The sequence below is a fragment of the Salmo salar genome, chromosome ssa01, assembly GCF_905237065.1.
Source record: "Salmo salar chromosome ssa01, Ssal_v3.1, whole genome shotgun sequence".
Lineage (NCBI taxonomy): Eukaryota > Metazoa > Chordata > Actinopteri > Salmoniformes > Salmonidae > Salmo > Salmo salar.
Window position 1 is genome coordinate 120,431,196 of NC_059442.1, and position 25,716 is coordinate 120,456,911.

Below are 25,716 nucleotides of genomic sequence, written 5' to 3' on the forward strand. Positions count from 1 at the left end.
TGCATTATTTAAACCAAATTGAACATGTTTCATTATTTATTTGAGGCTAAATTGATTTTATTGATGTATTATATTAAGTTAAAATAAGTGTTCATTCAGTATTGTTGTAATTGTCATCATCACAAAAATAACCGGACGATTAATCGGTATCGGCTTTTTTGCCCCCCCCCCCATTCAGAGACTTGTCCCGAAGCCACTCCGGGTTTGTCTTGGCTGGATTCATCAGACCAGAGAATATTGTTTCTCATGTTCTGAGAGTCCTTTAGGTGCCTTTTGGCAAACTCCAAACGGGCTGTCATATGCCTTTTACTGAGGAGTGGCTTCCGTCTGGCCACTACCATAAAGGCCTGATCGGTTGAGTGCTGCGGAGATGGTTGTCTTTCTGGAAGGTTCTTCCTTCTCCACAGTGGAACTCTGGAGCTCTGTCAGAGTGACCATTGGCTTCTTGGTCACCTCCCAGACCAAGGCCCTTCTCCCCCGATTGCTCAGTTTGGCCAGGTGGCCAGCTCAAGGAAGTCTTGGTGGTTCCAAATTTCTTCCGTTTAAGAGTGATGGATGCCACTGTGTTCTTAGGGACCTTCAATGCTGCAGAAATGTTTTTGTACCCTTCCCCAGATCTGTGCCTCGACACAATCCTGTCTCGAAGCTCTACGGACAATTCGTTCGACCTCATGACTTGGTTTTTGCTCTGACATGCACTGTCAACTGTGGGACCGTTATATAGACAGGCTTGTGTCTTTCCAAATCATGTCCAATCAATTGAACTTACGACAGGTGGACTCCAATAAAGTAGTAGAAACTAGAGTTCGACCAATTAATCGGCATGGCCGATTTAATTAGGGCCGATTTCAAGTTTTCATAACAATCGGTAATCGGCCTTTTTGGACGCCGATTATGGCGATTACATTGCAATCCAATAGGAGACTGCATGGCAGGCTTGACCACCTGTTACGCGAGTGCAGCATCAAAAGGACCTTGTGGCTGCAAGGAGCCAAGGTAAGTTGCTAGCTAGCATTAAACGTATCTTATATCAAACAATCAATCTTCACATAATCACTAGTTAACTACACATGGTTTATGATATTGCTAGGATAACTAGATTTTCCTGTGTTGCATATAATCAATGCCCTCCCTGTTAATTTTTCATCAAATCACAGCCTACTTCAACTTCGTCAAACAGGTGACGATTTAACAAAAGCGCATTCGTGAAAAAAAAGCACAATCTTTTCACAAATTTATCTAACCATAAACATCAATGCCTTTCTTAAAATCAATAAACAGAAGTATATATTTTTTTAAACATGCACATTTTGTTAAAAAATATTCATGTTAGCAGGCAATAATAACTAGGGAAATTGTGTCACTTCTCTTGAGTTCAGTGCAAGCAGAGTCAGGGTATATGCAGCAGTTTTGGCCGCCTGGCTCGATGCGAACTGTGTGAAGACCATTTCTTCCTAACAAAGACCATAATTAATTTGCCAAAATTGTACATAATTATGACATAACATTGAAGGTTGTGCAACGTAACTGCAATATTTAGACTTAAGGTTGCCACCAGTTGGATAAAATACGTAACGGTTCCGTATTTCACTGAAATAATAAAAGTTTTGTTTTTGAAATGATAGTTTATGGATTTGACCAAAGGCTCGTTTTTGTGTGTTTATTATATTATAATTAAGTCTATAATTTGATAGAGCAGTCTGACTGCGTGGTGGTAGGCAGCAGCAGGCTCGTAAGCATTCATTCAAACAGCACTGCCTTGGCAGCAGCTAATGGGGATCCACCATAAATAAAAATACTAAATTATCAGACCATGGTGATTGCCTACGGAGCTGTGAAGGGAACGGCACCTCCATACCTTCAGGCTCTGATCAGGCCCTACACCCAAACAAGGGCACTGCGTTCATCCACCTCTGGCCTGCTGGCCCCCCTACCTCTGAGGAAGCACAGTTCCCGCTCAGCCCAGTCAAAACTGTTCGCTGCTCTGGCACCCCAATGGTGGAACAAGCTCCCTCATGACGCCAGGACAGCGGAGTCAATCACCACCTTCCGGAGACACCTGAAACCCCACCTCTTTAAGGAATACCTAGGATAGGATAAAGTTATCCTTCTAACCCCCCCCTTAAAAGATTTAGATGCACTATTGTAAAGTGGTTGTTCCACTGGATATCATAAGGTGAATGCACCAATTTGTAAGTCGCTCTGGATAAGAGCGTCTGCTAAATGACTTAAATGTAAATGTAAATCAGAATGCATCCTTCTCTTTACTCTGTGTGGGGAGTGGGTGTGAGAGACAAAAGCAGAATAGGGACAGGAGAGACGTCACAACACTACATAGAGACCTAAGATGACAACAACATGGCAGCAGCACAAAACAGGTTACACACATTATTGGGCACAGACAACTGCACAAAGGGCAAGAAGGTAAAGAGAACAATACGTCACGCAAAGCAGCCACACCGATCAGTAAGAGTGTCCATGATTGAGTCTTTGAATGAAGAGATTGAGAAAACTGTCCAGTTTGAGTGTTTGTTGCAACTAGTTCCAGTCGCTAGCTGCAGAGAACTGAAAAAACGAGCAACCCGGGGATGTGTGTGCTTTGGAGACCTTTAACAGAATGTGACTGGCAGAACACAGGTGTTGTATGTGGAGGATGAGGGCTGCAGTAGATATCTCAGATATGGGGGAGTGAGGCCTAAGAGGATTTTATTAATAAGCATCAACCAGTGAGTCTTGCGACGAGTATACAGAGATGCCCAGTTTACAGAGGAGTATAGAGTGCAGTGATGTGTCCTATAAGGAGTATTGGTGGCAAATCTGATGGCCGAATGGTAAAGAACATCTAGCCACTCGAGAGCCCCCTTACCTGCCGATCTATAAATTACGTCATTGTAATCTAGCATGGGTAGGATAGTCATCTGAATCAGGGTTAGTTTGGCAGCTGGGGTAAAAGAGGAAACCAAGTCTAGATTTAACTTTAGCCTGCAGCTTTAATATGTGCTGAGAGAAGGACAGTGTACCGTCTAGCCATACTCCCAAGTACTATTATGAGGTGACTACCTCAAGCTCTAAACCCTCAGAGGTATTAATCACACCTGTGGGGAGAGGGGCATGCTTCTTACCAAACCACATGGCCTTTGTTTTGAGGTGTTAAGAACAAGGTTAAGGGCAGAGAAATCTTGTTGGACAGTAAGAAAGCTTTGTTGTAGAGCATTTAACACAAAATCCGGGGAGGGGCCAGCTGAGTATAAGACTGTATCATCTGCATATAAGTGGATGAGAGAGCTTCCTACTGCCTGAGCTATGTTGTTGATGTAAATTGAGAAGAGTGTGTGGCCTAGGCTTGAGCTTTGGGATACGACCTTAGTGACAGGCAGTGGCTGAGATGGCAGATGTTCTGACTTTATACACTGCACTCTTTGAGACAGGTAGTTAGCAAACCATTCCAAACACCCCTCAGAGACACCAATACTTCTTAGCTGGCCCACAAGAATGGAATGGTCTACAGTATTAAAAGCTTTGGCCAAGTCAATAAAAATAGCAGCAGAACATTGCTTAGAATCAAGGGCAATGGTGACATCATTGAGGACCTTTAAGGTTGCAGTGACACATCCATAACCTGAGCAGACACCAGATTGCATACCAAAGAGAATACTATACACATCAAGAAAGCCAGTCAGTTGTGTTTTTCAACACTTTTGATAAACAGCAAAATAGAAGTCAGCTTGATCTCCCCCTTAAATAAAGGACGAGCCGTGGCTGCCTTCCAAGCAATGGGAACCTCCCCAGAATGGAGAAAAACGTTAGAAAGGTCAGAGATGGACTTGGCAATTTATAGGGGCAGCAACCTTAAAGAAGAAAGGGTCTAAACCATGTGACCCAGATGTTTTTTTGGGGGTCAAGTTTAAGGAGCTTCTTTAGCACCTCGGACTCAGTGACCGCCAGCAGGGAGAAACTTTGTAGCGGGGCAGGGGGAAAAGAGAGAGGAGCATCAGGGCAAGTCGCATTAGAAGGGGTGGGGGATGAGGAAATGTTGGACGGGCAAGGAGGCATGGCTGAGTCAAATATGAATCCAGACTTAATGAAATGGGGATTTTAAAAAGCTCAGCCATGTGCTTCTTGTCAGTAACAACATCAACATTAACCTCTCTGGTCCGATTTTAAAATAGCTTTTCGGTGAAAGCACATTTTGCAATATTCTAAGTAGATAGCCCGGCATCACAGGGCTAGCTATTTACACACCCACCAAGTTTAACCCTCACCAAAGTCAGATTTACTATAAGAAAAATGTTATTACCTTTGCTGTTCTTCATCAGAATGCACTCCCAGGACTTCTACTTCAATAACAAATGTTGGTTTGGTCCCAAATAATCCATAGTTATATCCAAATAGCGGCGTTTTGTTCGTACGTTCAAGACACTATCCGAAAGGGTAAATAAGGGTTACGCGCCCGACGCGTTTCGTGACAAAAAAATTCTAAATATTCCATTACCGTACTTCAAAGCATGTCAACCGCTGTTTAAAATCAATTTTTATGCAATTTTTCTCGTAAAAAAGCGATAATATTCCGACCGGGAATCTGTGTTTTAGTACAAAGCGAGAGAAACTAAAAACATGGTGTCGCCCCGTGCACACGCCTCAGCTCATTGTCCTCTGATAGACCACTTAAGGGACATGGGCATCTGTGAGGTTTTATTCTCTAGGTCTTTAGCCGTTTTCCAGAACTTCTTGGGGTTTGACCCACAGAGAGAGAACTGCACCTTAACTTCTTATGGCTCAAATCCTGTTAACGGGATTGATTTGACAACATCCGGTGAAATGGCAGAGCGCCTAATTCAAATTTAAATTACTATAAATATTAAACTTTCATGAAATCACACATGCAATACACCAAATTAAAGCTACACTTGTTGTTAATCCAGCCAACGTGTCAGATTTCAAAAAGGCTTTACGGCGAAAGCAAACAATGCTATTATCTGAGGATAGCACCCCACCAAACACAGACAATCATAATTCAACCCGCCAGGCGCAACACAAAACTCAGAAATAAAGATATAATTTATGCCTTACCTTTGACGAGCTTCTTCTGTTGGCACTCCAATATGTCCCATAAACATCCTTTTGTTCGATTAATTCCGTCATTATATATCCAAAATGTCAATTTATTTGGCGCGTTTGATCCAGAAAAACACCGGTTCCAACTCGCGCAAAATGACTACAAAATATCTCATAAGTTACCTGTAATCTTTGTCCAAACATTTCAAACAACTTTCCTAATACAACTTTAGGTATTTTTTTACGTAAATCGATAAAATTTAAGACGGGATAAACTGCGTTCAATACCGGAGGAAAACAAAGTGGAGCGTGCTTTCAGGTCACGCGCCTCAACCACAACAGTACACTTCACTCGACCCTCGTTCTGAACAGGACTACTACTTCATTACGCAAAGGAAAAACATCAACCAATTTCTAAAGACTGTTGACATCCAGTGGAAGCCATAGGAACTGCAAGCAACTGCCTTAGAATTCTAGATTCCCATTGAAAAGTGTTACCTCAACAACAACAAAAATTCCTGGATGGTTTGTCCTCTGAGTTTCGCCTGACAAATAAGTTCTGTTATACTCAGACATCATTCAAAAAGTTTTTGAAACTTCAGAGTGTTTTCTATCCAAATCTACTAATAATATGCGTATCCTAGCTTCTGGGCCTGAGTAGCAGGCAGTTTACTTTGGGCACGCTTTTCATCCGGATGTGAAAATACCGCCCCCTAGCCTAGAGAAGTTAAAGTAACTAACTTTGGCCTTCTGGAAAGCCTGAGTGCACTTATTTCTCATTTGCCTGAACGAGAGCCAGTCACCCTTAGTATGCGTGTGCCGAGCCTTTAGCCAAATGCAATTCTTGAGGTGGAGTAACTCTGCAAGATCACGGTCGTACCAGGGGCTGAACTTGTTTTTAATTATAATTTTCTTTATGGGGGTGTGTTTGTTAACAATACCACTGAAAATATCAAAAAAGAATGTCCAAGTGTCTTCGACAGAGGGGATCAAGCTGATTCTGTACCATTTTACAGAGGCCAGGTCATGAAGGAAGGCTTGCTCATTAAAGTTTTTTAGCAAGTGTCTATGACAGGTCGTTTCACTGAGCAGCCATTTCAAACACAGGCTGTGAAACAGTGATCACTGAGGTCATTACAGAATTATTTGTGAGGATAACATTGAGGAGAGTAGCCTTTTCTGGGTGTTTGGAGTCATACGTTGTGGGTTTGGTAATAATCAGAAGGATTTTGGGAGTCCTATTGCTTTAGGACTTGGTCAGGTGGTTTAAGCATGTCCCAGTTTAGGTCACCTAGCAGGAAAAATTCAGACTTCGTGTAAGGAGCCAGGAGAGAGCTTAGGGCAGGTAGGGTACAGGCCGGTGCTGATGGAGGCCTATAACGCCTAGCAACAGTCAACTAAGAGCAATTCTGAAGTTTAATTCTTAAAACCAGCAAATCAAATTGTTTGGGGACAGACTTGGTGACAACCAAGCACCGAAGGTGATCCTTGGTAAAGATTGCCACTCCCCCACCTTTGGAAGATCTTTCTTGCTGAAAAAGGTTATAACCAGAAAGGTTAGTGCAGTGTTAGCTAGCTAGCTACTTAGTTGTCTTTGTCATAGCTTGATAATTGTGTAGTTTAGTAATTACCGAGGTTAGCTAGCCAGCCATTGAGGTCAGCTAGCCAGCTATTTCCGTCCCCCGCGACGCCATTTTTCCTAACCCAGCCAACTATTACCGACGAGTAGCATTGTAGAAACTAAATACATTACAAGGAACGTCTTGATAAGTGTTATGTTAGCTAGCTAGCTACAAAGTTGCTTTGTATCATGACAAGGGGTAGTACTGAAACTATCGAGGTTACCTAGCCAGCTACACGTTCAAAGTCAACAACGCAGCCACTGCTAGCTAGCCTACTCCACCAGCCAGCAGTACTGTATCATTTTCGTCATTTTAGTCAATAAGATTTTTGCAACGTAAGCTTAACTTTCTGAACATTCGAGCCATGTAGTCCACTTGTCATTCCAATCTCCTTTGCATTAGCGTAGCCTCTTCTGTAGCTTGTCTACTATGTGTCTGTCTATCCCTGTTCTCTCCCCTCTGCACAGGCCATACAAACGCTCCACACCGCGTGGCCGCTGCCACTCTAACCTGGTGGTCCCAGCGCGCACGACCCACATGGAGTTCCAGGTCTCCTGCAGCCTCTGGAACTGCCGGTCTGCGGCCAACAAGGCTGAGTTCATCTCAGCCTATGCTACCCTCCAGTCCCTAGACTTCCTGGCGCTGACGGAAACATGGATTACCACAGAGAACACTGCTACTCCTACTGCTCTCTCCTCGTCTGCCTACGTGTTCTCGCATACCCCTAGAGCATCGAGCCAGCGGGGTGGTGGCACTGGAATCCTCATCTCTCCCAAGTGGACATTCTCTCTTTCTCCCCTGACCCATCTGTCTATCTCCTCATTTGAATTCCATGCTGTCACAGTTACCAGCCCTTTCAAGCTTAACATCCTTATAATTTATCGCCCTCCAGGTTCCCTTGGAGAGTTCATCAATGAGCTTGACGCCTTGATAAGTTCCTTTCCTGAGGATGGCTCACCTCTCACAGTTCTGGGTGACTTTAACCTCCCCACGTCTACCTTTGACTCATTCCTCTCTGCCTCCTTCTTTCCACTCCTCACCTCTTTTGACCTCACCCTCTCACCTTCCCCCCTACTCACAAGGCAGGCAATACGCTTGACCTCATCTTTACTAGATGCTGTTCTTCCACTAATCTCATTGCAACTCCCCTCCAAGTCTCTGACCACTACCTTGTATCCTTTTCCCTCTCGCTCTCATCCAACACTTCTCACTCTGCCCCTACTCGGATGGTATTGCGCCGTCCCAACCTTCGCTCTCTCTCTCCCGCTACTCTCTCCTCTTCCATCCTATCATCTCTTCCCTCTGCTCAAACCTTCTCCAACCTATCTCCTGATTCTGCCTCCTCAACCCTCCTCTCCTCCCTCTCTGCATCCTTTGATTTCCTCTGTCCCCTATCCTCCAGGCCGGCTCGGTCCTCCCCTCCTGCTCCGTGGCTCGACGACTCCCTGCGAGCTCACAGAACAGGGCTCCGGGCAGCCGAGCGGAAATGGAGGAAAACTCGCCTCCCCTGCGGACCTGGCATCCTTTCACTCCCTCCTCTCTACATTTTCCTCTTCTGTCTCTGCTGCTAAAGCCACTTTCTACCACTCTAAACTCCAAGCATCTGCCTCTAACCCTAGGAAGCTCTTTGCTACCTTCTCCTCCCTCCTGAATCCTCCGCCCCCCCTCCTCCCTCTCTGCGGATGACTTCGTCAACCATTTTGAAAAGAAGGTTGACGACATCCGATCCTCGTTTGCTAAGTCAAACGACACCGCTGGTCCTGCTCACACTGCCCTACCCTGTGCTTTGACCTCTTTCTCCCCTCTCTCTCCAGATGAAATCTCGCGTCTTGTGACGGCCGGCCGCCCAACAACCTGCCCACTTGACCCTATCCCCTCCTCTCTTCTCCAGACCATTTCCAGAGACCTTCTCCCCTACCTCACCTCGCTTGTCAACTCATCCTTGACCGCTGGCTACGTCCCTTCCGTCTTCAAGAGAGCGAGAGTTGCACCCCTTCTGAAAAAACCTACACTCGATCCCTCCGATGTCAACAACTACAGACCAGTATCCCTTCTTTCCTTTCTCTCCAAAACTCTTGAACGTGCCGTCCTTGGCCAGCTCTCTTGCTATCTCTCTCAGAATGACCTTCTTGATCCTAATCAGTCAGGTTTCAAGACTGGGCATTCAACTGAGACTGCTCTTCTCTGTGTCACGGAGGCTCTCCGCACTGCTAAAGCTAACTCTCTCTCCTCTGCTCTCATCCTCCTAGACCTATCTGATGCCTTTGATACTGTGAACCATCAGATCCTCCTCTCCACCCTCTCCGACCTGGGCATCTCCGGCGCAGCCCACGCTTGGATTGCGTCCTACCTGACAGGTCGCTCCTACCAGGTGGCGTGGCGAGAATCTGTCTCCGCACCACGTGCTCTCACCACTGGTGTCCCCCAGGGCTCTGTTCTAGGCCCTCTCCTATTCTCGCTATACACCAAGTCACTTGGCTCTGTCATATCCTCACATGGTCTCTCATATCATTGCTATGCAGATGACACACAATTAATCTTCTCCTTTCCCCCTTCTGACAACCAGGTGGCGAATCGCATCTCTGCATGTCTGGAAGACATATCAGTGTGGATGACGGATCACCACCTCAAGCTGAACCTCGGCAAGACGGAGCTGCTCTTCCTCCCGGGGAAGGACTGCCCGTTCCATGATCTCGCCATCACGGTTGACAACTCCCTTGTGTCCTCCTCCCAGAGTGCTAAGAGCCTCGGCGTGACCCTGGACAACACCCTGTCGTTCTCCACTAACATCAAGGCGGTGACCCGATCCTGTAGGTTCATGCTCTACAACATTCGCAGAGTACGACCCTGCCTCACACAGGAAGCGGCGCAGGTCCTAATCCAGGCACTTGTCATCTCCCGTCTGGATTACTGCAACTCGTTGTTGGCTGGGCTCCCTGCTTGTGCCATTAAACCCCTACAACTCATCCAGAACGCCGCAGCCCGTCTGGTGTTCAACCTTCCCAAGTTCTCTCACGTCACCCCGCTCCTCCGCTCTCTCCACTGGCTTCCAGTCGAAGCTCGCATCCGCTACAAGACCATGGTGCTCGCCTATGGAGCTGTGAAGGGAACGGCACCTCTGTACCTTCAGGCTCTGATCAGGCCCTACACCCAAACAAGGGCACTGCGTTCATCCACCTCTGGCCTGCTCGCCTCCCTACCTCTGAGGAAGCACAGTTCCCGCTCAGCCCAGTCAAAACTGTTCGCTGTTCTGGCACCCCAATGGTGGAACAAGCTCCCTCACGACGCCAGGACAGCGGAGTCAATCACCACCTTCCGGAGACACCTGAAACCCCACCTCTTTAAGGAATACCTGGGATAGGATAAAGTAATCCTTCTAACCCCCCCTTAAAAGATTTAGATGCACTATTGTAAAGTGGTTGTTCCACTGGATATTATAAGGTGAATGCACCAATTTGTAAGTCGCTCTGGATAAGAGCGTCTGCTAAATGACTTAAATGTTAAATGTAAATGTTAAAATCAGTATTCAAAACACTCTTTCTTAACCACGTCTCAGTAATCACCAACACATCTGGATTGGAGCTGTGAACCCACACTTTCAATTGATCCATTTTAGGTAATACTCTTCTAGTGTTAACGTGCAGAAAACCCAGGCTTTTACCAGAGCAGAAATTAGTGAAACATAAGATACTTTCATTACAGGAAGCTGGTTCATTTTAATGGACATTACTGTTCACCAAAGAATGTTTGGTTCTAAAACCAATCTTCAGGAATGTTGTGTAGCCTAATCACCAAAAATACTGACATAAGCAAAATTGCTTCAGTAAGAGGACAATATAGGTGTCTGTAATTTCTGGTTTATCATCCCAGCTCTAGTTAGTGTTATCGTCTATCAAATTGTATAGGCTACCTTGCTCTCAATTTTTTTTTTACCACGGTGGCAGCAATTACACAGCGGCACAATATAACGGGGTCATTCCGTCACATTTTTTAACACCTTTTGAAAACTGAAAAATCAGAATGTAAGACTTTTTAAGGACCCACCGACACCCTGCTGACTTGACTGGGCATTATCCCATCAGAGTAGAAAGTCCCCTTTCACAGTATCTTCCTCTGTCTCATTCTGATCTAACTTGCCATCTGCCCTTTTCTCTCACAGGATGCCCAAGAACCCTGGAAAGGAGAAGGAGAGGAAGCGGTCTAAGAAGGGGACTTCTGTCCCTCTGCAAGACCCTGGGAAAGAGCCGGGGGGGCACAAGCGGCATGCAGGGGAGGCCCCAGAGCCCAACGCTGCCTCAGCAGCCAAAAGCAGGGACAGGGAGGCCTCCACCCCCGTCAAACACAAGAAGGGCACTGGGAAACGACACACAGAGCATTCCAAGACTGGCAAGGCAAGAGATTTAATTCAATATGTATGTTATATGTGAAATGAAGTCACACATCGGAGGGTTGCTTCAGCAGGTGCGTCAGAAGTGTTAGATGTTATTCAAAGGAACAAGCCCAGTATTTATCATTAATTGCCTGTATAAAGGTTATCTGAAATAGGTGTTGATATACTGTCTCTGCTGTGGTTTTGTCTGAAGGCCCCCAAGAGCAGCTTTGCCTTCTCTATGCCTGCCCAGCCCACCAGGGGTTCCCTGTCCTCCAGACCCCTGCTCAAGGTCGAGGACAGGTAAGATTCCTTCCGTTTGTCATTATATATACTGTGCTGTGAAAGAACGATCCCCCCCCCGTTCTAATTTTTTCTACTTTTTGTTATCAATGTTATCAGATCTTCAACCAAAACCTAATATTAGATAAAGGGAACCCGAGTGAACAAATAACACAACAATTACATACTTATTTCATAAGCAAAGTTATACACCTTATGCCCCTGTGTGAAAAAATGGTTTCCCCCTTACACTCAATAAATGGTTTAGCTGCAGTGTTTCCAGCCAAATGCTTCCTGTAGTTGATCAGTCTCTCTCTTATTTTGACCCACTCTTCCATGCAGAACTGCTTTAAGTCAGCGACATTTGTTGGTTTTAAAGCATGAACTGCTCGTTTCAAGTCCTGCCACATCTCAATTGGGATTAGGTCTGGACTTTGACTAGGCCATTCCAGAACTTCAAATTTGTTTCTTTTTAAACGTTTTATGTAGACTTGATTGTGTGTTTTGGATCATTCTTGCTGTATGACCCAGCTGCGCTTCAGCTCACAGACGGATGGCCTGACATTCTCCTGTAGAATTCTCTGATACAGAGCAGAATTCATGGTTCATTCTATTAACCTCTTGGGGCTAGGTGGGACGCTAGCGTGCCACCCGTGGTGCACTCCATCAACAGCAGGTGCATTTCAAGAGCGGCAAATTTGAATCCAAATAAATGTCAAAATTCAAATTTTTCAAAAATACAACTATGTTACACCATTTGAAAGATAAACATCTCCTTAATCTAACCACGTTTTACGATTTCAAAAAGGTTTTACGGCGAAAGCATAAATTTAGAGTATGTTAGGACAGTACATTTACAAGAGTTGTGTGTAATGTTTTGTCAAGTCAAAGACAGGGTCACCAAAACCATAAAACCAGCTAAAATGATGCACTAACCTTTTACAATCTCCATCAGATGACACTCCTAGGACATTATGTTAGACAATGCATGCATTTTTAGTTCTATCAAGTTCATATTTATATACAAAAACAGCGTTTTACTATGGCATTGATGTTGAGGAAATCGTTTCCCTCCAATAACCGGCAGTCAAGTCAGCGTCAGAAATTAAATAATTAAAATTAGAAAACATTGGTAAAATATTATATTGTCATTTAAAGAATTATAGATTTACATCTCTTGAACGCAATCAACTTGCCAGATTTAAAAATAACCTTACTGGGAAATCACACTTTGCAATAATCTGAGCACTGCGCCCAGAAAAATACGCGTTGCGATACAGACTAGACGTCATGTTGGGGAGATCTAAAATCGAAAATACTATGTAAATAATCCATTACCTTTGATTCTCTTCATCAGATGTCACTTCCAGGTATCACAGGTCCATAACGAATGTAGTTTTGTTCAAAAAAGCTCATCATTTATGTCCAAAAATCTCCGTCTCGTTAGCACATGATGTAAGCCAGCCGGACTTCTCGTCATGAACGAGGGGAAAAAATATATTTCCGTTCGTTCAAACATGTCAAACGTTGTATAGCATAAATCATTAGGGCCTTTTTTAACCAGAACATGAATAATATTCAAGGTGGACGAATGCATACTCTTTTATAACGTATTGGAACGAGGGTACCCAACATGAAGTAGCGCGCCAGGTGTCTAATGGGACATCACCGTTCCATGGCTCTTGTTCGGTCAGATCTCCCTCCAGAAGACTCAAAACACTTTGTAAAGGCTGGTGACATCTAGTGGAAGCAATAGGAAGTGCCAAAATATTCCTAAACCCCTGTGTTTTTCAATGGGATAGGTTTAAAGTCAATACAACACATCAGGTATCCACTTCCTGTCAGAAAATGTCTCAGGGTTTTGCCTGCCAAATGAGTTCTGTTATACTCACAGACACCATTCAAACAGTTTTGGAAACTTTAGAGTGTTTTCTATCCATATATAATAAGTATATGCATATTCTAGTTACTGGGTAGGATTAGTAACCAGATTAAATCGGGTACATTTTTTTTATCCAGACGTGCAAATGCTGCCCCCTAGACCCAACAGGTTAAGGCATGTCGTCCATGTCCTGAGCAGCAAAGTATCCCCAAACCATTACACTACCACCACCAGTAATGGCGCCCGAGGGGATGGCTGCCGTTTTACGGGCTCCTAACCAACTATGGTATTTTGTGTTTTTTCACATTGTTTGTACATTTTGTACATAATGTTGCTGCTATCAACTCTTATGCCCGAAAAGAGCTTCTGGGATAGCAGACTAGTGATTACACACCTCGAACTGGACAAAGATTTTTTTCTTTAACCTTTCTGGGACATGTGGGACGCTAGCATCCCGCGGGACACACTGCCAACCCGCGGGACACACTGCCAACAGCCAGTGAAATAGCAGGGCGGCAAATTCAAAACAACAAAAATCTCATAATTCAAATTTCTCAAACATACAACTATTATATCCCATTTTAAAGATACACTTCACGTTAATCCAACCACATTGTCCGATTTCAAAAAGGCTTTACGGCGAAAGCTTAACATTAGATTATGTTAGGACAGTGCCTAAACAAGAAAAACCACACAGCCATTTTCCAAGCAAGGAGAGGTGTCACAAAAACCAGAAATACAGCTAAAATGAATCACTAACCTTTGATCTTCATCAGGACTCAATGTTACACATTACATGTATGTTTTGTTCGATAAAGTTCATATTTATATCCATAAACCCCATTTTACATTGGCGCGTGATGTTCAGAAATGTTTTGCCTCCCAAAACTTCCGGTGAATGAGCACATCAATTTACAAAAATACTCATCAACGTTGATTAAATTTACAACCGTTATTGAAAGAATTATAGATTCACTTCTCCTTAATGCAACCGCTGTGTCAGATTTCAAAATAGCTTTACGGCGAAAGCACATTGTTCAATATTCTGAGTACAGAGCTCAGCCATCAAAGCAAGCTATACAGTTGCCCGCAAGTTCTGGAGTCAACAAAACTCAGAAATAGTATTATAAATCTTCACTTACCTTTGCTGATCTTCGTCGGAATGCACTCCCAGGACTCCCACTGCCACAAGAAATGTTCGTTTTGTTCGATAAACTCCATATTTATGTCCAAATACCTCTGTTTTGTTCGTGCATTCAGATCACTATCCAAAGGCAAAATGCGCGAGCACAAAACCAGAGACGAAAAGTCAAAATGTTCCATTACCGTTCGTAGAAACATGTCAAACGATGCTTACAATCAATCCTTAGGGTCTTTTTAACATAAATCTTCGATAATATTCCAACCGGACAATAGCGTATTCATTACAGAGGAAAAAAGAACGGTGCGCCTGCATACCCGCGCAGTAAACAACTCATTGGTCCCAGGCTTGAGACAGCTCTTATTCTCTCCCCAGTAACAGTAGAAGCATGAAACAAGGTTCTAAAGACTGTTGACATCTAGTGGAAGCCTTAGGAAGTGCAAAATGACCTCAGACACTGTAGTTTGGATAGGCAATCACTTGAAAAACTACAAACCACTTCCTGGTTGGATTTTTTCTCAGGTTTTTGCCTACCATATGAGTTCTGTTATACTCACAGACATCATTCAAACAGTTTTAGAAACAGCTTCAGAGTGTTTTCTATCCAAATATACTAATAATATGCGTATCCTACCTTCTGGGCCCGAGTAGCAGGCAGTTTAATTTGGGCACGTCGTTCATCAGAATTTCTGAATACTGCCCCCGTCACTAAAAAGTTAATGAGTCCAACGCGAAAGATATACTGCTTCTCCGAGAACCGGCCAAATCCCAGTCATTCACGTGAAGAAAAGGCGGAAATACAGGGTGCGGAGATCGGTGTGATTTGTGAGTAATTCGTCAGCAAGTGGGTAACCCACCATCCATTCTATTGGCCAACGTACAATCACTGGAGAATTCACTGGATGATCTCAGTTCGAACACTATCATACCAACGGGACATTAAAAACTGTAATATCGCATGTTTCACTGAGTTCACTGAGTCGTGGCTGAACAACGACACGGATAATATACAGTTGGCTGGGTTTTCCGTGCATCAGCAGGATAGAACAGCTACGTCTGGTAAGACAAGGGGTGTGGGTCTATTGGTAAATAATAGCTGGTGTCTCGAGGTATTGCTCGCCTGAAGTAGAGTACCTCATGATAAGCTGTAGAGTTTATCTATATTTACCACCACAAAAGAATGCTGGAACTAATACCCACTCAACGAGCTATAGAAGGCCATAAGCAAACATGAAAATGCTCATCCAGAAGTGGTGCTCCTAGTGGCCGGGGACTTTAATGCAGGCAAACTTAAATCTGTTTTACCTCATTTCACCCAGCATGTTACATGTGCAACCAGAGGAAAAAATACTCACACACAGACTCATACAAAGCTCTCCCTCGCCCTCCATTTGGCAAATCTGACCATAATTCTATCCTCCTGATTCCTGCTTACAAGCAAAAACTAAAGCAGGAAGTACCAGTGACTCACTCAATACGGAAGTGGTCAGATGCTACGCTACAGGACTGTTTTGCTAGCACAGACTGGAATATGTTCTGGAATTCATCCAATGGCATTGAGGAGTATACCACCTCAGTCACCGGTTTCAATAATAAGTGCATCGACAGAGTCGTCCCCACAGTGACCGTACATACCAGAAGCTATGGATTACTAGCAACATCCGCACTGGGCTAAAGGCTAGAGCTGCCACTTTCAAGGAGTGGGACACTAATCCAGATGCTTAGCTGGATTTCTTCTATGCCCTCAAAAGAACCATCAAACAGGCAAAGCACCAATACAGGACTAAGATTGAATCCTACTACACCAGCTCTGATGCTCGTCGGATGTGGCAGGGCTTGCAAACAATTATGGACTACAAAGTGAAGCGCAGCCGTGAGCTGCCCAGGGACGTGAGCCTACCAGATGAGTGAAATGCATTTTATGCTCGCTTTGAGGCAAGCAACACTGAAACATGCATGAAAGCACCAGCTGTTCTGTACGACTGTGATCACGCTCTCCATAGCCGATGTGAGCAAGACCTTTTTAAACAGGTCAACATTCACAAGGCCGCGGAGCCAGACGTATTACCAGGGTGTTTACTCGGAGCATGCGCGGACCAACTGGCCAGTGTCTTTACTGACTCCCTGACCGAGTCTGTAATACTAAAATGTTTAAAGCAGACCACCATAGTCCCTGTGCCCAAGAAAGTGAAGGTAACCTGCCTAAATGATTACCGCCCGTAGTACTTACGTTGGTAGCCATGGAGTGCTTTGAAAGGCTGGTCATCAACACCATCATCCCGGAAACCCTAGACCCACTCCAATTTGCGTACCGCCCCAAAAGATCAACAGATGACGCAATCTCAATCGTACTCCACACTGCCCTTTCCCACCTGGACAAAAGGAACACCTATGTGAGAATGTTGTTCATTGACTACAGCTCAGCGTTCAACACAATAGTGCCCACAAAGCTCATAACTAAGCTAAGGACCCTGGAACTAAACACCTCCCTCTGCAACTGGAGCCTGGACTTCTTGATGGGCCGCCCCTGGGTTGTAAGGGTAGGCAACAACACATCTGCCACGCTGATCCTCAACAGGGGGGCCCTACAGGGGTGCGTGCTTAGTCCCCTTTTGTAGTCCCTGTTCACTCACAACTACATGGCCAAGCACGACTCCAATACTATCATTAAGTTTACTGACGATACAACAGTGATAGGCCTGATTACCGACAACAATGAGACAGCCTTTAGGGAGGAGGTCAGAGACCTGGCAGTGTGGTACCAGGACAAGATCCTCTCCCTCAACGTGAGCAAGACAAAGGAGCTGATTGTGGACTATAGAAAAGGAGTGCCGAACAGGCCCCATTCACATCGCGCTGTAGTGGAGCGTTTCGAGAAATTCTCAGGGTCCACATCACCAACAATCATTGTCCAAACACACCAAGACAGTAGTGAAGAGGGCACAACAACACCTTTTCCCCCCTGGGAGACTGAAAAGATTTGGCATGAGTCCCCAGATCCTCAACGTTCTACAGCAGCACCCTCGAGAGCATCCTGACCTGTTGCATCACCGCCTGGTATGGCAACTGCTCAGCATCTAACCGTAAGGCAATACAAAGGGTAGTGCATACGGCCCAGTACAGCACTGGGGCCAAGCGTCCTGCCATCCAGGACCTACAGTTGAAGTCGGAAGTTTACATATACCTTAGCCAAATACATTTAAACTCTGTTTCACAATTCCTGACATTTAATCCTAGTAAAAATTCCCTGTTTTAGGGCAGTTAGGATCACCACTTTATTCTAAGAATGTAAAATGTCAGAATAATAGTAGAGTGATTTATTTCAGCTTTTATTTCTTTAATCACATTCCCAGTGGGTCAGAAGTTTACATACACTCAGTTAGTATTTGGTAGCATTGCCTTTACATTGTTTAACTTGGGTCAAACATTTCGGGTAGCCTTCCACAAGCTCTGCACAAAAGTTGGGTGAATTTTGGCCCATTCCTCCTGACAGAGCTGGTGTAACTTAGTCAGGTTTTTAGGCCTCATTGCCCACACATTTTCTGTAGGTTTGAGGTCAGGGCTTTGTGATGGCCACTCCAATACCTTGACTTTGTTGTTCTTAAGTTATTTTGCTTGGGGTCATTGTACATTTGGGAGACACTAACAGACACTAACAGCTTACAGACGGTAGGCAATTAAGGTCACAGTTATAAAAACTTAGGACACTAAAGAGCCCTTTCTACTGACTCTGAAAAACACCAGAAGAAAGATGCCCAGGGTCCCTGCTTATCTGCGTGAATGTGCCTTAGGCATGCTGCAAGGAGGCATGAGGACTGCAGATGTGGTCTGGGCAATAAATTGCAATGTCTGTACTGTGAGACGCCTAAGACAGCGCTACCGGGAGACAGGACAGACAGCTGATCGTCCTTGCAGTGACAGACCACGTGTAACAACACCTGCACAGGATCGGTACATCTGAACATCACACCTGCGGGACAGGTACAGGATGGCAACCACAACTGCTCGAGTTACACCAGGAATGCAAAATCCCTCCATCAGTGCTCAGACTGTCCGCAATAGGCTGAGAGAGGCTGGACTGAGGGCTTGTAGGCCTGTTGTAAGGCAAGTCCTCACCAGACATCACCGGCAACAACGTTGCCTATGGGCACAAACCCACAGTCGCTGGACCAGACAGGACTGGCAAAAAGTGCTCTTCACTGACGAGTCACGGTTTTGTCTCACCAGGGGTGATGGTCGGATTCACGTTTATCGTCGAAGGAATGAGCTTTACACCGAGGCCTGTACTTTGGCGCGGGATCGATTTGGTCATTGCAGGCAATCTCAACGCTGTGCGTTACAGGGAAGACATCCTCCTCCCTCATGTGGTAACCTTCCTGCAGGCACACCCTGACATGACCCTCCAGCATGACAATGCCACCAGCCATACAGCTCATTCTGTGCATGATTTCCTGCAAGACAGGAATGTCAGTGTTCTGCCATGGCCATCTGGGACCTGTTGGAGCACATCTGGGACCTGTTGGATTGGAGAGTGAGGGCTAGAGCCATTCCCCTCAGAAATGTCCGGGAACTTGTTTGTGCCTTGGTGGAAGAGTGGGGTAACATCTCACAGCAAGAACTGGCAAATCTGGTGCAGTCCATGAGGAGGAGATGCACTGCATTACTTAATGCAGCTGGTGGCCACACAAGATACTGACTGTTACTTTTGATTTCACCCCCCCCCCCCTTTTGTTCAGGGACACATTATTCAATTTCTGTTAGTCACATGTCTGTGGAACTTGTTCAGTTTGTCTGTTGTTGAATCTGCTATGTTCATACAAATGTTTACACATGTTAAGTTTGCTGAAAATAAACGCAGTTGACAGTGAGAGGACGTTTCTTTTTTTTGCTGAGTTTATATACCCCTGTTCCTGCCACCCACAGGCAGCACCCAGTGGAGTATCATATGAAGGAAGCCAAAAAACTCAAGCACAAAGCAGATGCCACGGTAATAGTCCTATTTTTACTCTCCCGTTTTCTCTCATTCTCTCTCAATTCAGTATTTTTCTTTCATTTGTGACAATCTCAATGGATTCTAAACCAAGGTCTGTGCATTTTTGTTTACTCTAGTCTGATAAGGTGGGCAAAGCTTTCAACTACCTCGATGCTGCCATGTCCTTTGTGGAGAGCGGCATCGCTATGGAAACCGATCCCCAGACCCCGAAGTCGGCATATACGATGTTCGCTGAAACCTTGGATTTGATAAGGTAAGCAGCCCAAACAATATGTACTAGATGGAGCACCTTAGCTGCAATGAGTAGGGGTGGGCATTTTAAATATTTTCAGGTATGAATAATAAGACATTTTTGTTGGATATCCAGATAGTTGTATAACACTTTTTTTTTGGTGACTTTATTTAAACTTAGACACTTGTTTGCTGTGCAGCCTGCGTGACTCAGAGGATGGTCAGGGCCCGATGGTGTGTGTGAGACAGGAGGGAGAGTGAGAAAAAAAATGCCTCTGACTCGTGCTAGTTAGACAAACTTGTAAATGCCATAGGTTATCTGTCATCCCATCTGGCAGTGGCTGTCTTTACTGCATCAAATTGATTTAAAGAAGAGACGATGGCCAGATGTCAGCTAGCTAGGCTAGTTGAGGCCATTTTGCTGCGCTCCCCGTCCTTTTCTACAACTCCATTCAGATTAAACCTGTCAGTTGCTCCTGCTAGCCTACTCCTTCTCATTTAGCTAACTTAATTCCAGAATTGTAATTCCATTTTGCATGAAATTAGAGGTCTACCACTTCAAATTGCTACACATAGGAGCCTCTGACTATAGTGCCAACAAGCTACACATGTAAAACCTGTGTAGGTTATATGGTATGTCTTTTAATGGGGTGCACGTCATAGAAACTACATTCAAAAGTTTGTTTTATTCAATTAAGAATTTCACGGATGTATCAAAAATGAAATACAGAAATCTAATTTACGTACAGAACCTGTCAAAAGTTTGGACACCTACTCATTCCAGGATTTTTCATTATTTGTACTATATTCTACATTGTAGAATAATGGTGAAGACATCAAAACTACGAAATAACACATATGGAATCATGTAGTAACCAAAAAAAGTGTTACAAACCAAAATATATTTTATATTTGAGATTCTTCAAAATGTCCACCTTTTGACTTGACTGCTTTGCACACTCTTGGCATTCTCTCAACCAGCTTCAATTAACAGATGTGCTTTGTTAAAAGTTAATTTGTGGAATTTCTTTCCTCCTTAATGCTTTGGAGCCAATCAGTTGTGTTGTGACACGGTAGGGGTGGTATACAGAAGATAGCCCTATTTGGTAAAAGACCAAGTCCATATTATGGCAAGACAATATTTTGCTCAGGGCCTCCAAAAGACCGACTGATTACATGTGTGGGTATGGATGAGGCAACAAGCCACTGCGACCCCTCATGATGAGTTCCTTTTTTTTTTTTGTGACCCCCCCCCACCGCTATCAAAGTTTCCCATCCCTGCTCTACAGACTATCAGTAACATTTCAAAAAATCTACTAACCATAGCTCTAAGCCTTATCCTAACTCTTATTCTAAACCTAACCATAACTTTAGCAAGCAGTGGCTTATCAACAAATATTTTTTTATGTAACCTTTATTTAACTAGACAAGTCGGTTAAGAACAAATTCTTATTTACAATGATGGCCTACCGTCATTGATAGTATGACCTTCTGTAGAGCATCAATATCCAAATAAAGTGTGACCCAAAAATGTATGAAACAATCAAATTATTAAGTAATCACTCTATGAAGTACTTTACCCTCCACTTCTGATTGTCATAACAAAATGTGGGTATGTGGTCTAGGACAGGATGTGAAACTCACCTTTGCGTTTCCTGTGCTTTTTCTCGTTTTTTAAATGCCACCTCTACTCTTTCAGGTTCATACTGAAACTGAAGGGTTCTGTGGACCCCTCTGCCCCTGTTACAGACAAGGATTTTACAATTTTATGGTAACTAGATAACCAGGACCCTACTATATGTAATAGATACCCTGCTACACCACACAATAGTTTACTATAGTTCTGTTAAATGTAACATAAATGTCAAGTAGTGGCACTTTGGATCCATTTTACCTCAAGTCAGTGAAATGAAGTATTCCTGCAGAGGATTATGAGAATGTAACCTTTTTGTTATTGTCTGTCAGTATGAGGTGCCAGTCCCTTCTACAGATGGCCATGTTTCGCTACAAAAGAGAAACAGCACTTAAGTATTCAAGGACCCTCACGGATCATTTCAAGGTAGGCTTCAAGGATCACGTGTTGGTCCTTTGTTTCTGCATGTCTTTGTGTGTGTAGTGTACACACATTCACTGGAAAATAAATGGCAGCGACGTTCTGAGCACACAACTAGTTGAGTTCTTGGATTCATATTGAGTAATCAAAAAGTATGTTTGTGTAAATTCAAATGAATATCAAATTGTCAATGTGTGTAGAGACATGGTTAAATAGCAAATGAGTTTGACTGAATTGGATCTTAAATTCTCTTTTTCAGAGCTCCTCCAAGTCTGCAGCTCCCTCCCAATGTGTCTCAAAGTAAGTATTTTACCTAGTGTTTGTCTTCTGCTCAGCATTTTCCCTTTGTGTGTCCTGTCTCCTGCTTTAGCATTTAGTCAGAATTATTAGTGTTAGGTTGATTTCCTGTACAAACTATTTCTCTCATAGGGTGTCCAATCAAACAAATCTTTTGACCAATGAGTAAAATAACCTCATGTCTATATCATAATCCGTTCAGAAGTTATTGGAGTCTTTACCCTTGTAGGAAGGCTAAAATTAGGGTGACTAAATCAATGGAGGCTGGGGGGAGTGGTAAAAAATCTGGATAATAGCAACTTTCTTCTCTAATACGGAGGACATATAAGAATATAGAGATGCTAGAAATCGATTTTTAGACATGACATGTATTTTCATATTTTAGTATACCCTTTTCATATTAATGTGAAATTCCTGTTATTTTTTGAAGATATCACATTTTATTGGTTTGTACACAAATTATTTTGCAGATGTTATCGCAGGTGCAGTGAAATACTTATGTTTCTAGTTCCAACAGAGTATTCCACCTGAGTAAATACATGTTAGAAACGCCTTTGGCTGTGTTTACAGCTGTGAGTCTGTTTTTGGGTAAGTCTCTTAAGGGCTTTGCACACCTGGGCTGTGCAATATTTGTCCATTATTCTTTTTTAAATTCTTCAAAGTCTGTCAAGTTGGTTGTTGATCATTGCTAGACAGACATTTTTAAGTCTTGCCATAGTTTCAAGCAAAACTGTAACTAGGCCATTTAGGAGCATTCAATCTCCTCTTGGTAATCAACTCCAGTGTAAATTTGGCCTTGTGTTTTAGGTTATTGTTCTGCTGAAAGGTGAATTTCTCACCCAGTATCTGTTGGAAAGCAGAGTAAACCAGTCTTTCCTCTATGATTTTGCATGTGCTTAGCTCCATTGTTTCTTTCTGTCTTGAAAAACTCCCCAGTCCTTGCTGTTGACAAGCATACCGATAACATGATGCAGCCACCATCATGCTTGAAAATATGAAGAGGGGTACTCTGTCACGTGTTGTTGGATTTTCTCCAAACATTAAAAGTTACTTTCTTTGCTGCATTTTTTTTTGAAGTATTACTATTAGCGTCTTGTTGCAAATAGGATGCCTGTTTTGGAGTATTTGTAATCTGTAAAGGCTTCCTTTTTTCACTCTGTCATCTAGGTGAAAATTGTGGAATAACTACAATGTTGATCCATCCTCAGGAGAAAACTATCACAGCCATTAAACTCTGTAACTGTGTTAAAATCACCGTTGGCCTCATGGTGAAATCCCTGAGCGGTTCCCTTAGGAAGGACACCTGTAGCTTTGTAGTGACTGGGTCTAATGATACACCGTCCAAATCCTAATTAATAACTTTACCATGCTCAAAGGTATGTTCAGTGTATGCTTTTGTTTATTTTTACCCAATCTGCATATCAGAGCGAGTTATTGGAAAACCTCTCTGGTCTTTTTGGTTGAATCTGTGCTTGAAATTCAGTACTCGACTGAGGGACCGTTCAGATAATTGTATGTGTGGGGTACAATCTTATTAGTAATTCAAATACCATGTTAACCACTATTATTTCACACAGTGAATCCATGCATCTTATGTGATCGGAAAGCAAATTTCTACTCCTGAACTTATTTAGGCTTGCCATAACAAAGGGGTTGAATACTTATTGACTCAAGACATTTAATCGTTTCATTTTTTATTAATTTGTAAAAAAAAGAATCTAAAACCAAAATTCCACTTTAGCATTATTGGGTATTTTCTATAGATCAGTGAAACAAAATCTCAATTTAATACATTTTTAATTCAGACTGTAACCCAACAAAATGTGGAAAAAGTTTTTAGGGAATGTTGGGAATGAATAGAAAAGGTGTGTGGACAGCAGTAGTTATGTTGACTAGAATACAAAAATATAAAAGTGTTGGTCCGTCCCATGATTCATGAACTTAAATAAAATATCCTAGAAATTGTGCACAAATTTGTTTACATCCCTGTTAGTGAGCATTTCTCCTTTGCCAAGATCCATCCACCTGACAGGTGTGGCAAGAAGAGGATTAAACAGTGTGATCATTACACAGGTGCACCTTGTGCTGGGGACAATAAAAGGCCACTCTAAAATGTGCAGTTTTGTAAAACAACATGTCTCAAGGTGTCAAGTTTTGGGGGAGTGTGCAGGAATATTGACTGCAGGAATGTCCACCAGAGCTATTGTCAGATAATTGAATGTTCTGAAACAAAGCTGAAAATGTTCAATTTCTTCCATGGCCTACATACTCAGACATGTCACCCATTGAGCAGTTTGGGATGCTCTGGATCAATGTGTACGACAGCTTGTTCCAGTTCCCGCCAATATCCAGCAACTCCGCATAGCTATTGAATAGGAGTGGGACAACATTCCACAGGCCACATCAACAGCCTGATCAACTCTATGCAAAATAGATGATTAGTGCTGCATGAGGCACCAGATACTGACCGGTTTTCTGATCCACACGCTTAACTTTTCTTACGCATCTGTTGGTCACAGATATCTTATCTGTATTCCCAGTCATATGAAATCCATAGATTAGGGCCTAATGCATTTATTTCAGTTGACTGATTTCCTTTATATGAACTGTAACTCAGTAAAATCTTTGAAATTGTTGCATGTTGGGTTTTAAATTTTTGTTTAGTATACATATGAAGTGGGTAAAGCAGTATGTAAACATTATTAAAGTGAACAAACAAGCATATCTCTGTGAAATGTCAACGGAGCAAGCTTTTTATTTTCAAAGCCTTTTACATTTATTTCAGCTCGCGTCATGTTAATTTAACTTTTTGCGCCTCGCAGAAACAACTTTGCAGACGACCACCACAGCGTCAAATCCTCAAAGAATGCTGTGAGAAAGCGGCAGCGCTTTGTCAACAGAGCTCAGTGCTTATTAGGTCACAAAATCTGACTTTTTGTATATAATGTTAATAATATGTTAGACCGCACTGAATGATTCAGAACATGAAGAGTCATATTTGTCTTGGTAACATTTATTTTATAACATAAGGAAGTTGAATTTTCATCACCAAAGCAAATTTTCACCCACTGGGGAATCAATTGAGTACTTTGACAACTGCTTAAATAAAAAAGGCTTCATAAGTAACGTAACATTACAGAACCTTTTTGTTTTTGATTCAGAAGTTAATATATCCATTTAAATCAGAAAATAAACATAAATGGCATTGACAGAATTATTGACACCCTAGACTTAATATTTGGTAGCACAGACTTTGGTCAAAATAACTGCAATCAAGCGCTTCCTATAACCATCAATGAGCTTCCTCCACCTCTGTACTGGCAGTTTGGCCCACTCCTCTTGTGCAAACTGCTCCAGTTCTCCCAGATTAGAAGGGTGCCTTCTCCTAACTGCTGTTTTCAGATCTCTCCCAAGTTTTCAATGGGATTTAGATTTGGACTTGCTGGCCACTTCAGAACAGTCCAACGTTTTGTCTTGAACCATTCCTGGGTCCTTTTTGAAGTGTGTTTCGGGTCATTGTCCTACTGGAAGACCCATGACCTTCGACGGAGACACAGTTTTCTGACACTGGGTCCGACATTGCGCTCCAAAATACCTTTGGTATTCACCTGATTTCATGATGCCATGCACACGTTCAAGGCAACCAGTTCCATAGGTATCAAAGCAACCCCAAAACATCACTGAACCTCCATGTTTGACTCTAGGGAAGGTATTATTTTCTTTGAAAGCTTAATTTTGTTTTCTGTAAACATGTGCTTTTCCAAAAAGCTGTAATTTGGCCTCATCTGTCC

The 25,716-nt window shown here is 43.2% G+C and overlaps 1 protein-coding gene across 3 annotated transcripts in view; it reads left to right on the forward strand.

The window, feature by feature from the left end:
* The window catches only part of LOC106560682 (AF4/FMR2 family member 1), an 89,382-nt gene that overhangs the window by 59,792 nt on the left and 3,874 nt on the right, over positions 1–25,716 (forward strand). For all 3 annotated transcript variants that reach the window (XM_014123796.2, XM_045687933.1, XM_045687927.1), the window contains exons 11-17: positions 10,837–11,068; positions 11,261–11,349; positions 19,275–19,338; positions 19,461–19,597; positions 21,275–21,346; positions 21,541–21,634; positions 21,888–21,928. In XM_014123796.2, the coding sequence (XP_013979271.1) occupies positions 10,837–11,068; positions 11,261–11,349; positions 19,275–19,338; positions 19,461–19,597; positions 21,275–21,346; positions 21,541–21,634; positions 21,888–21,928 (729 nt within the window). The remainder of the gene's footprint in view (positions 1–10,836; positions 11,069–11,260; positions 11,350–19,274; positions 19,339–19,460; positions 19,598–21,274; positions 21,347–21,540; positions 21,635–21,887; positions 21,929–25,716) is intronic.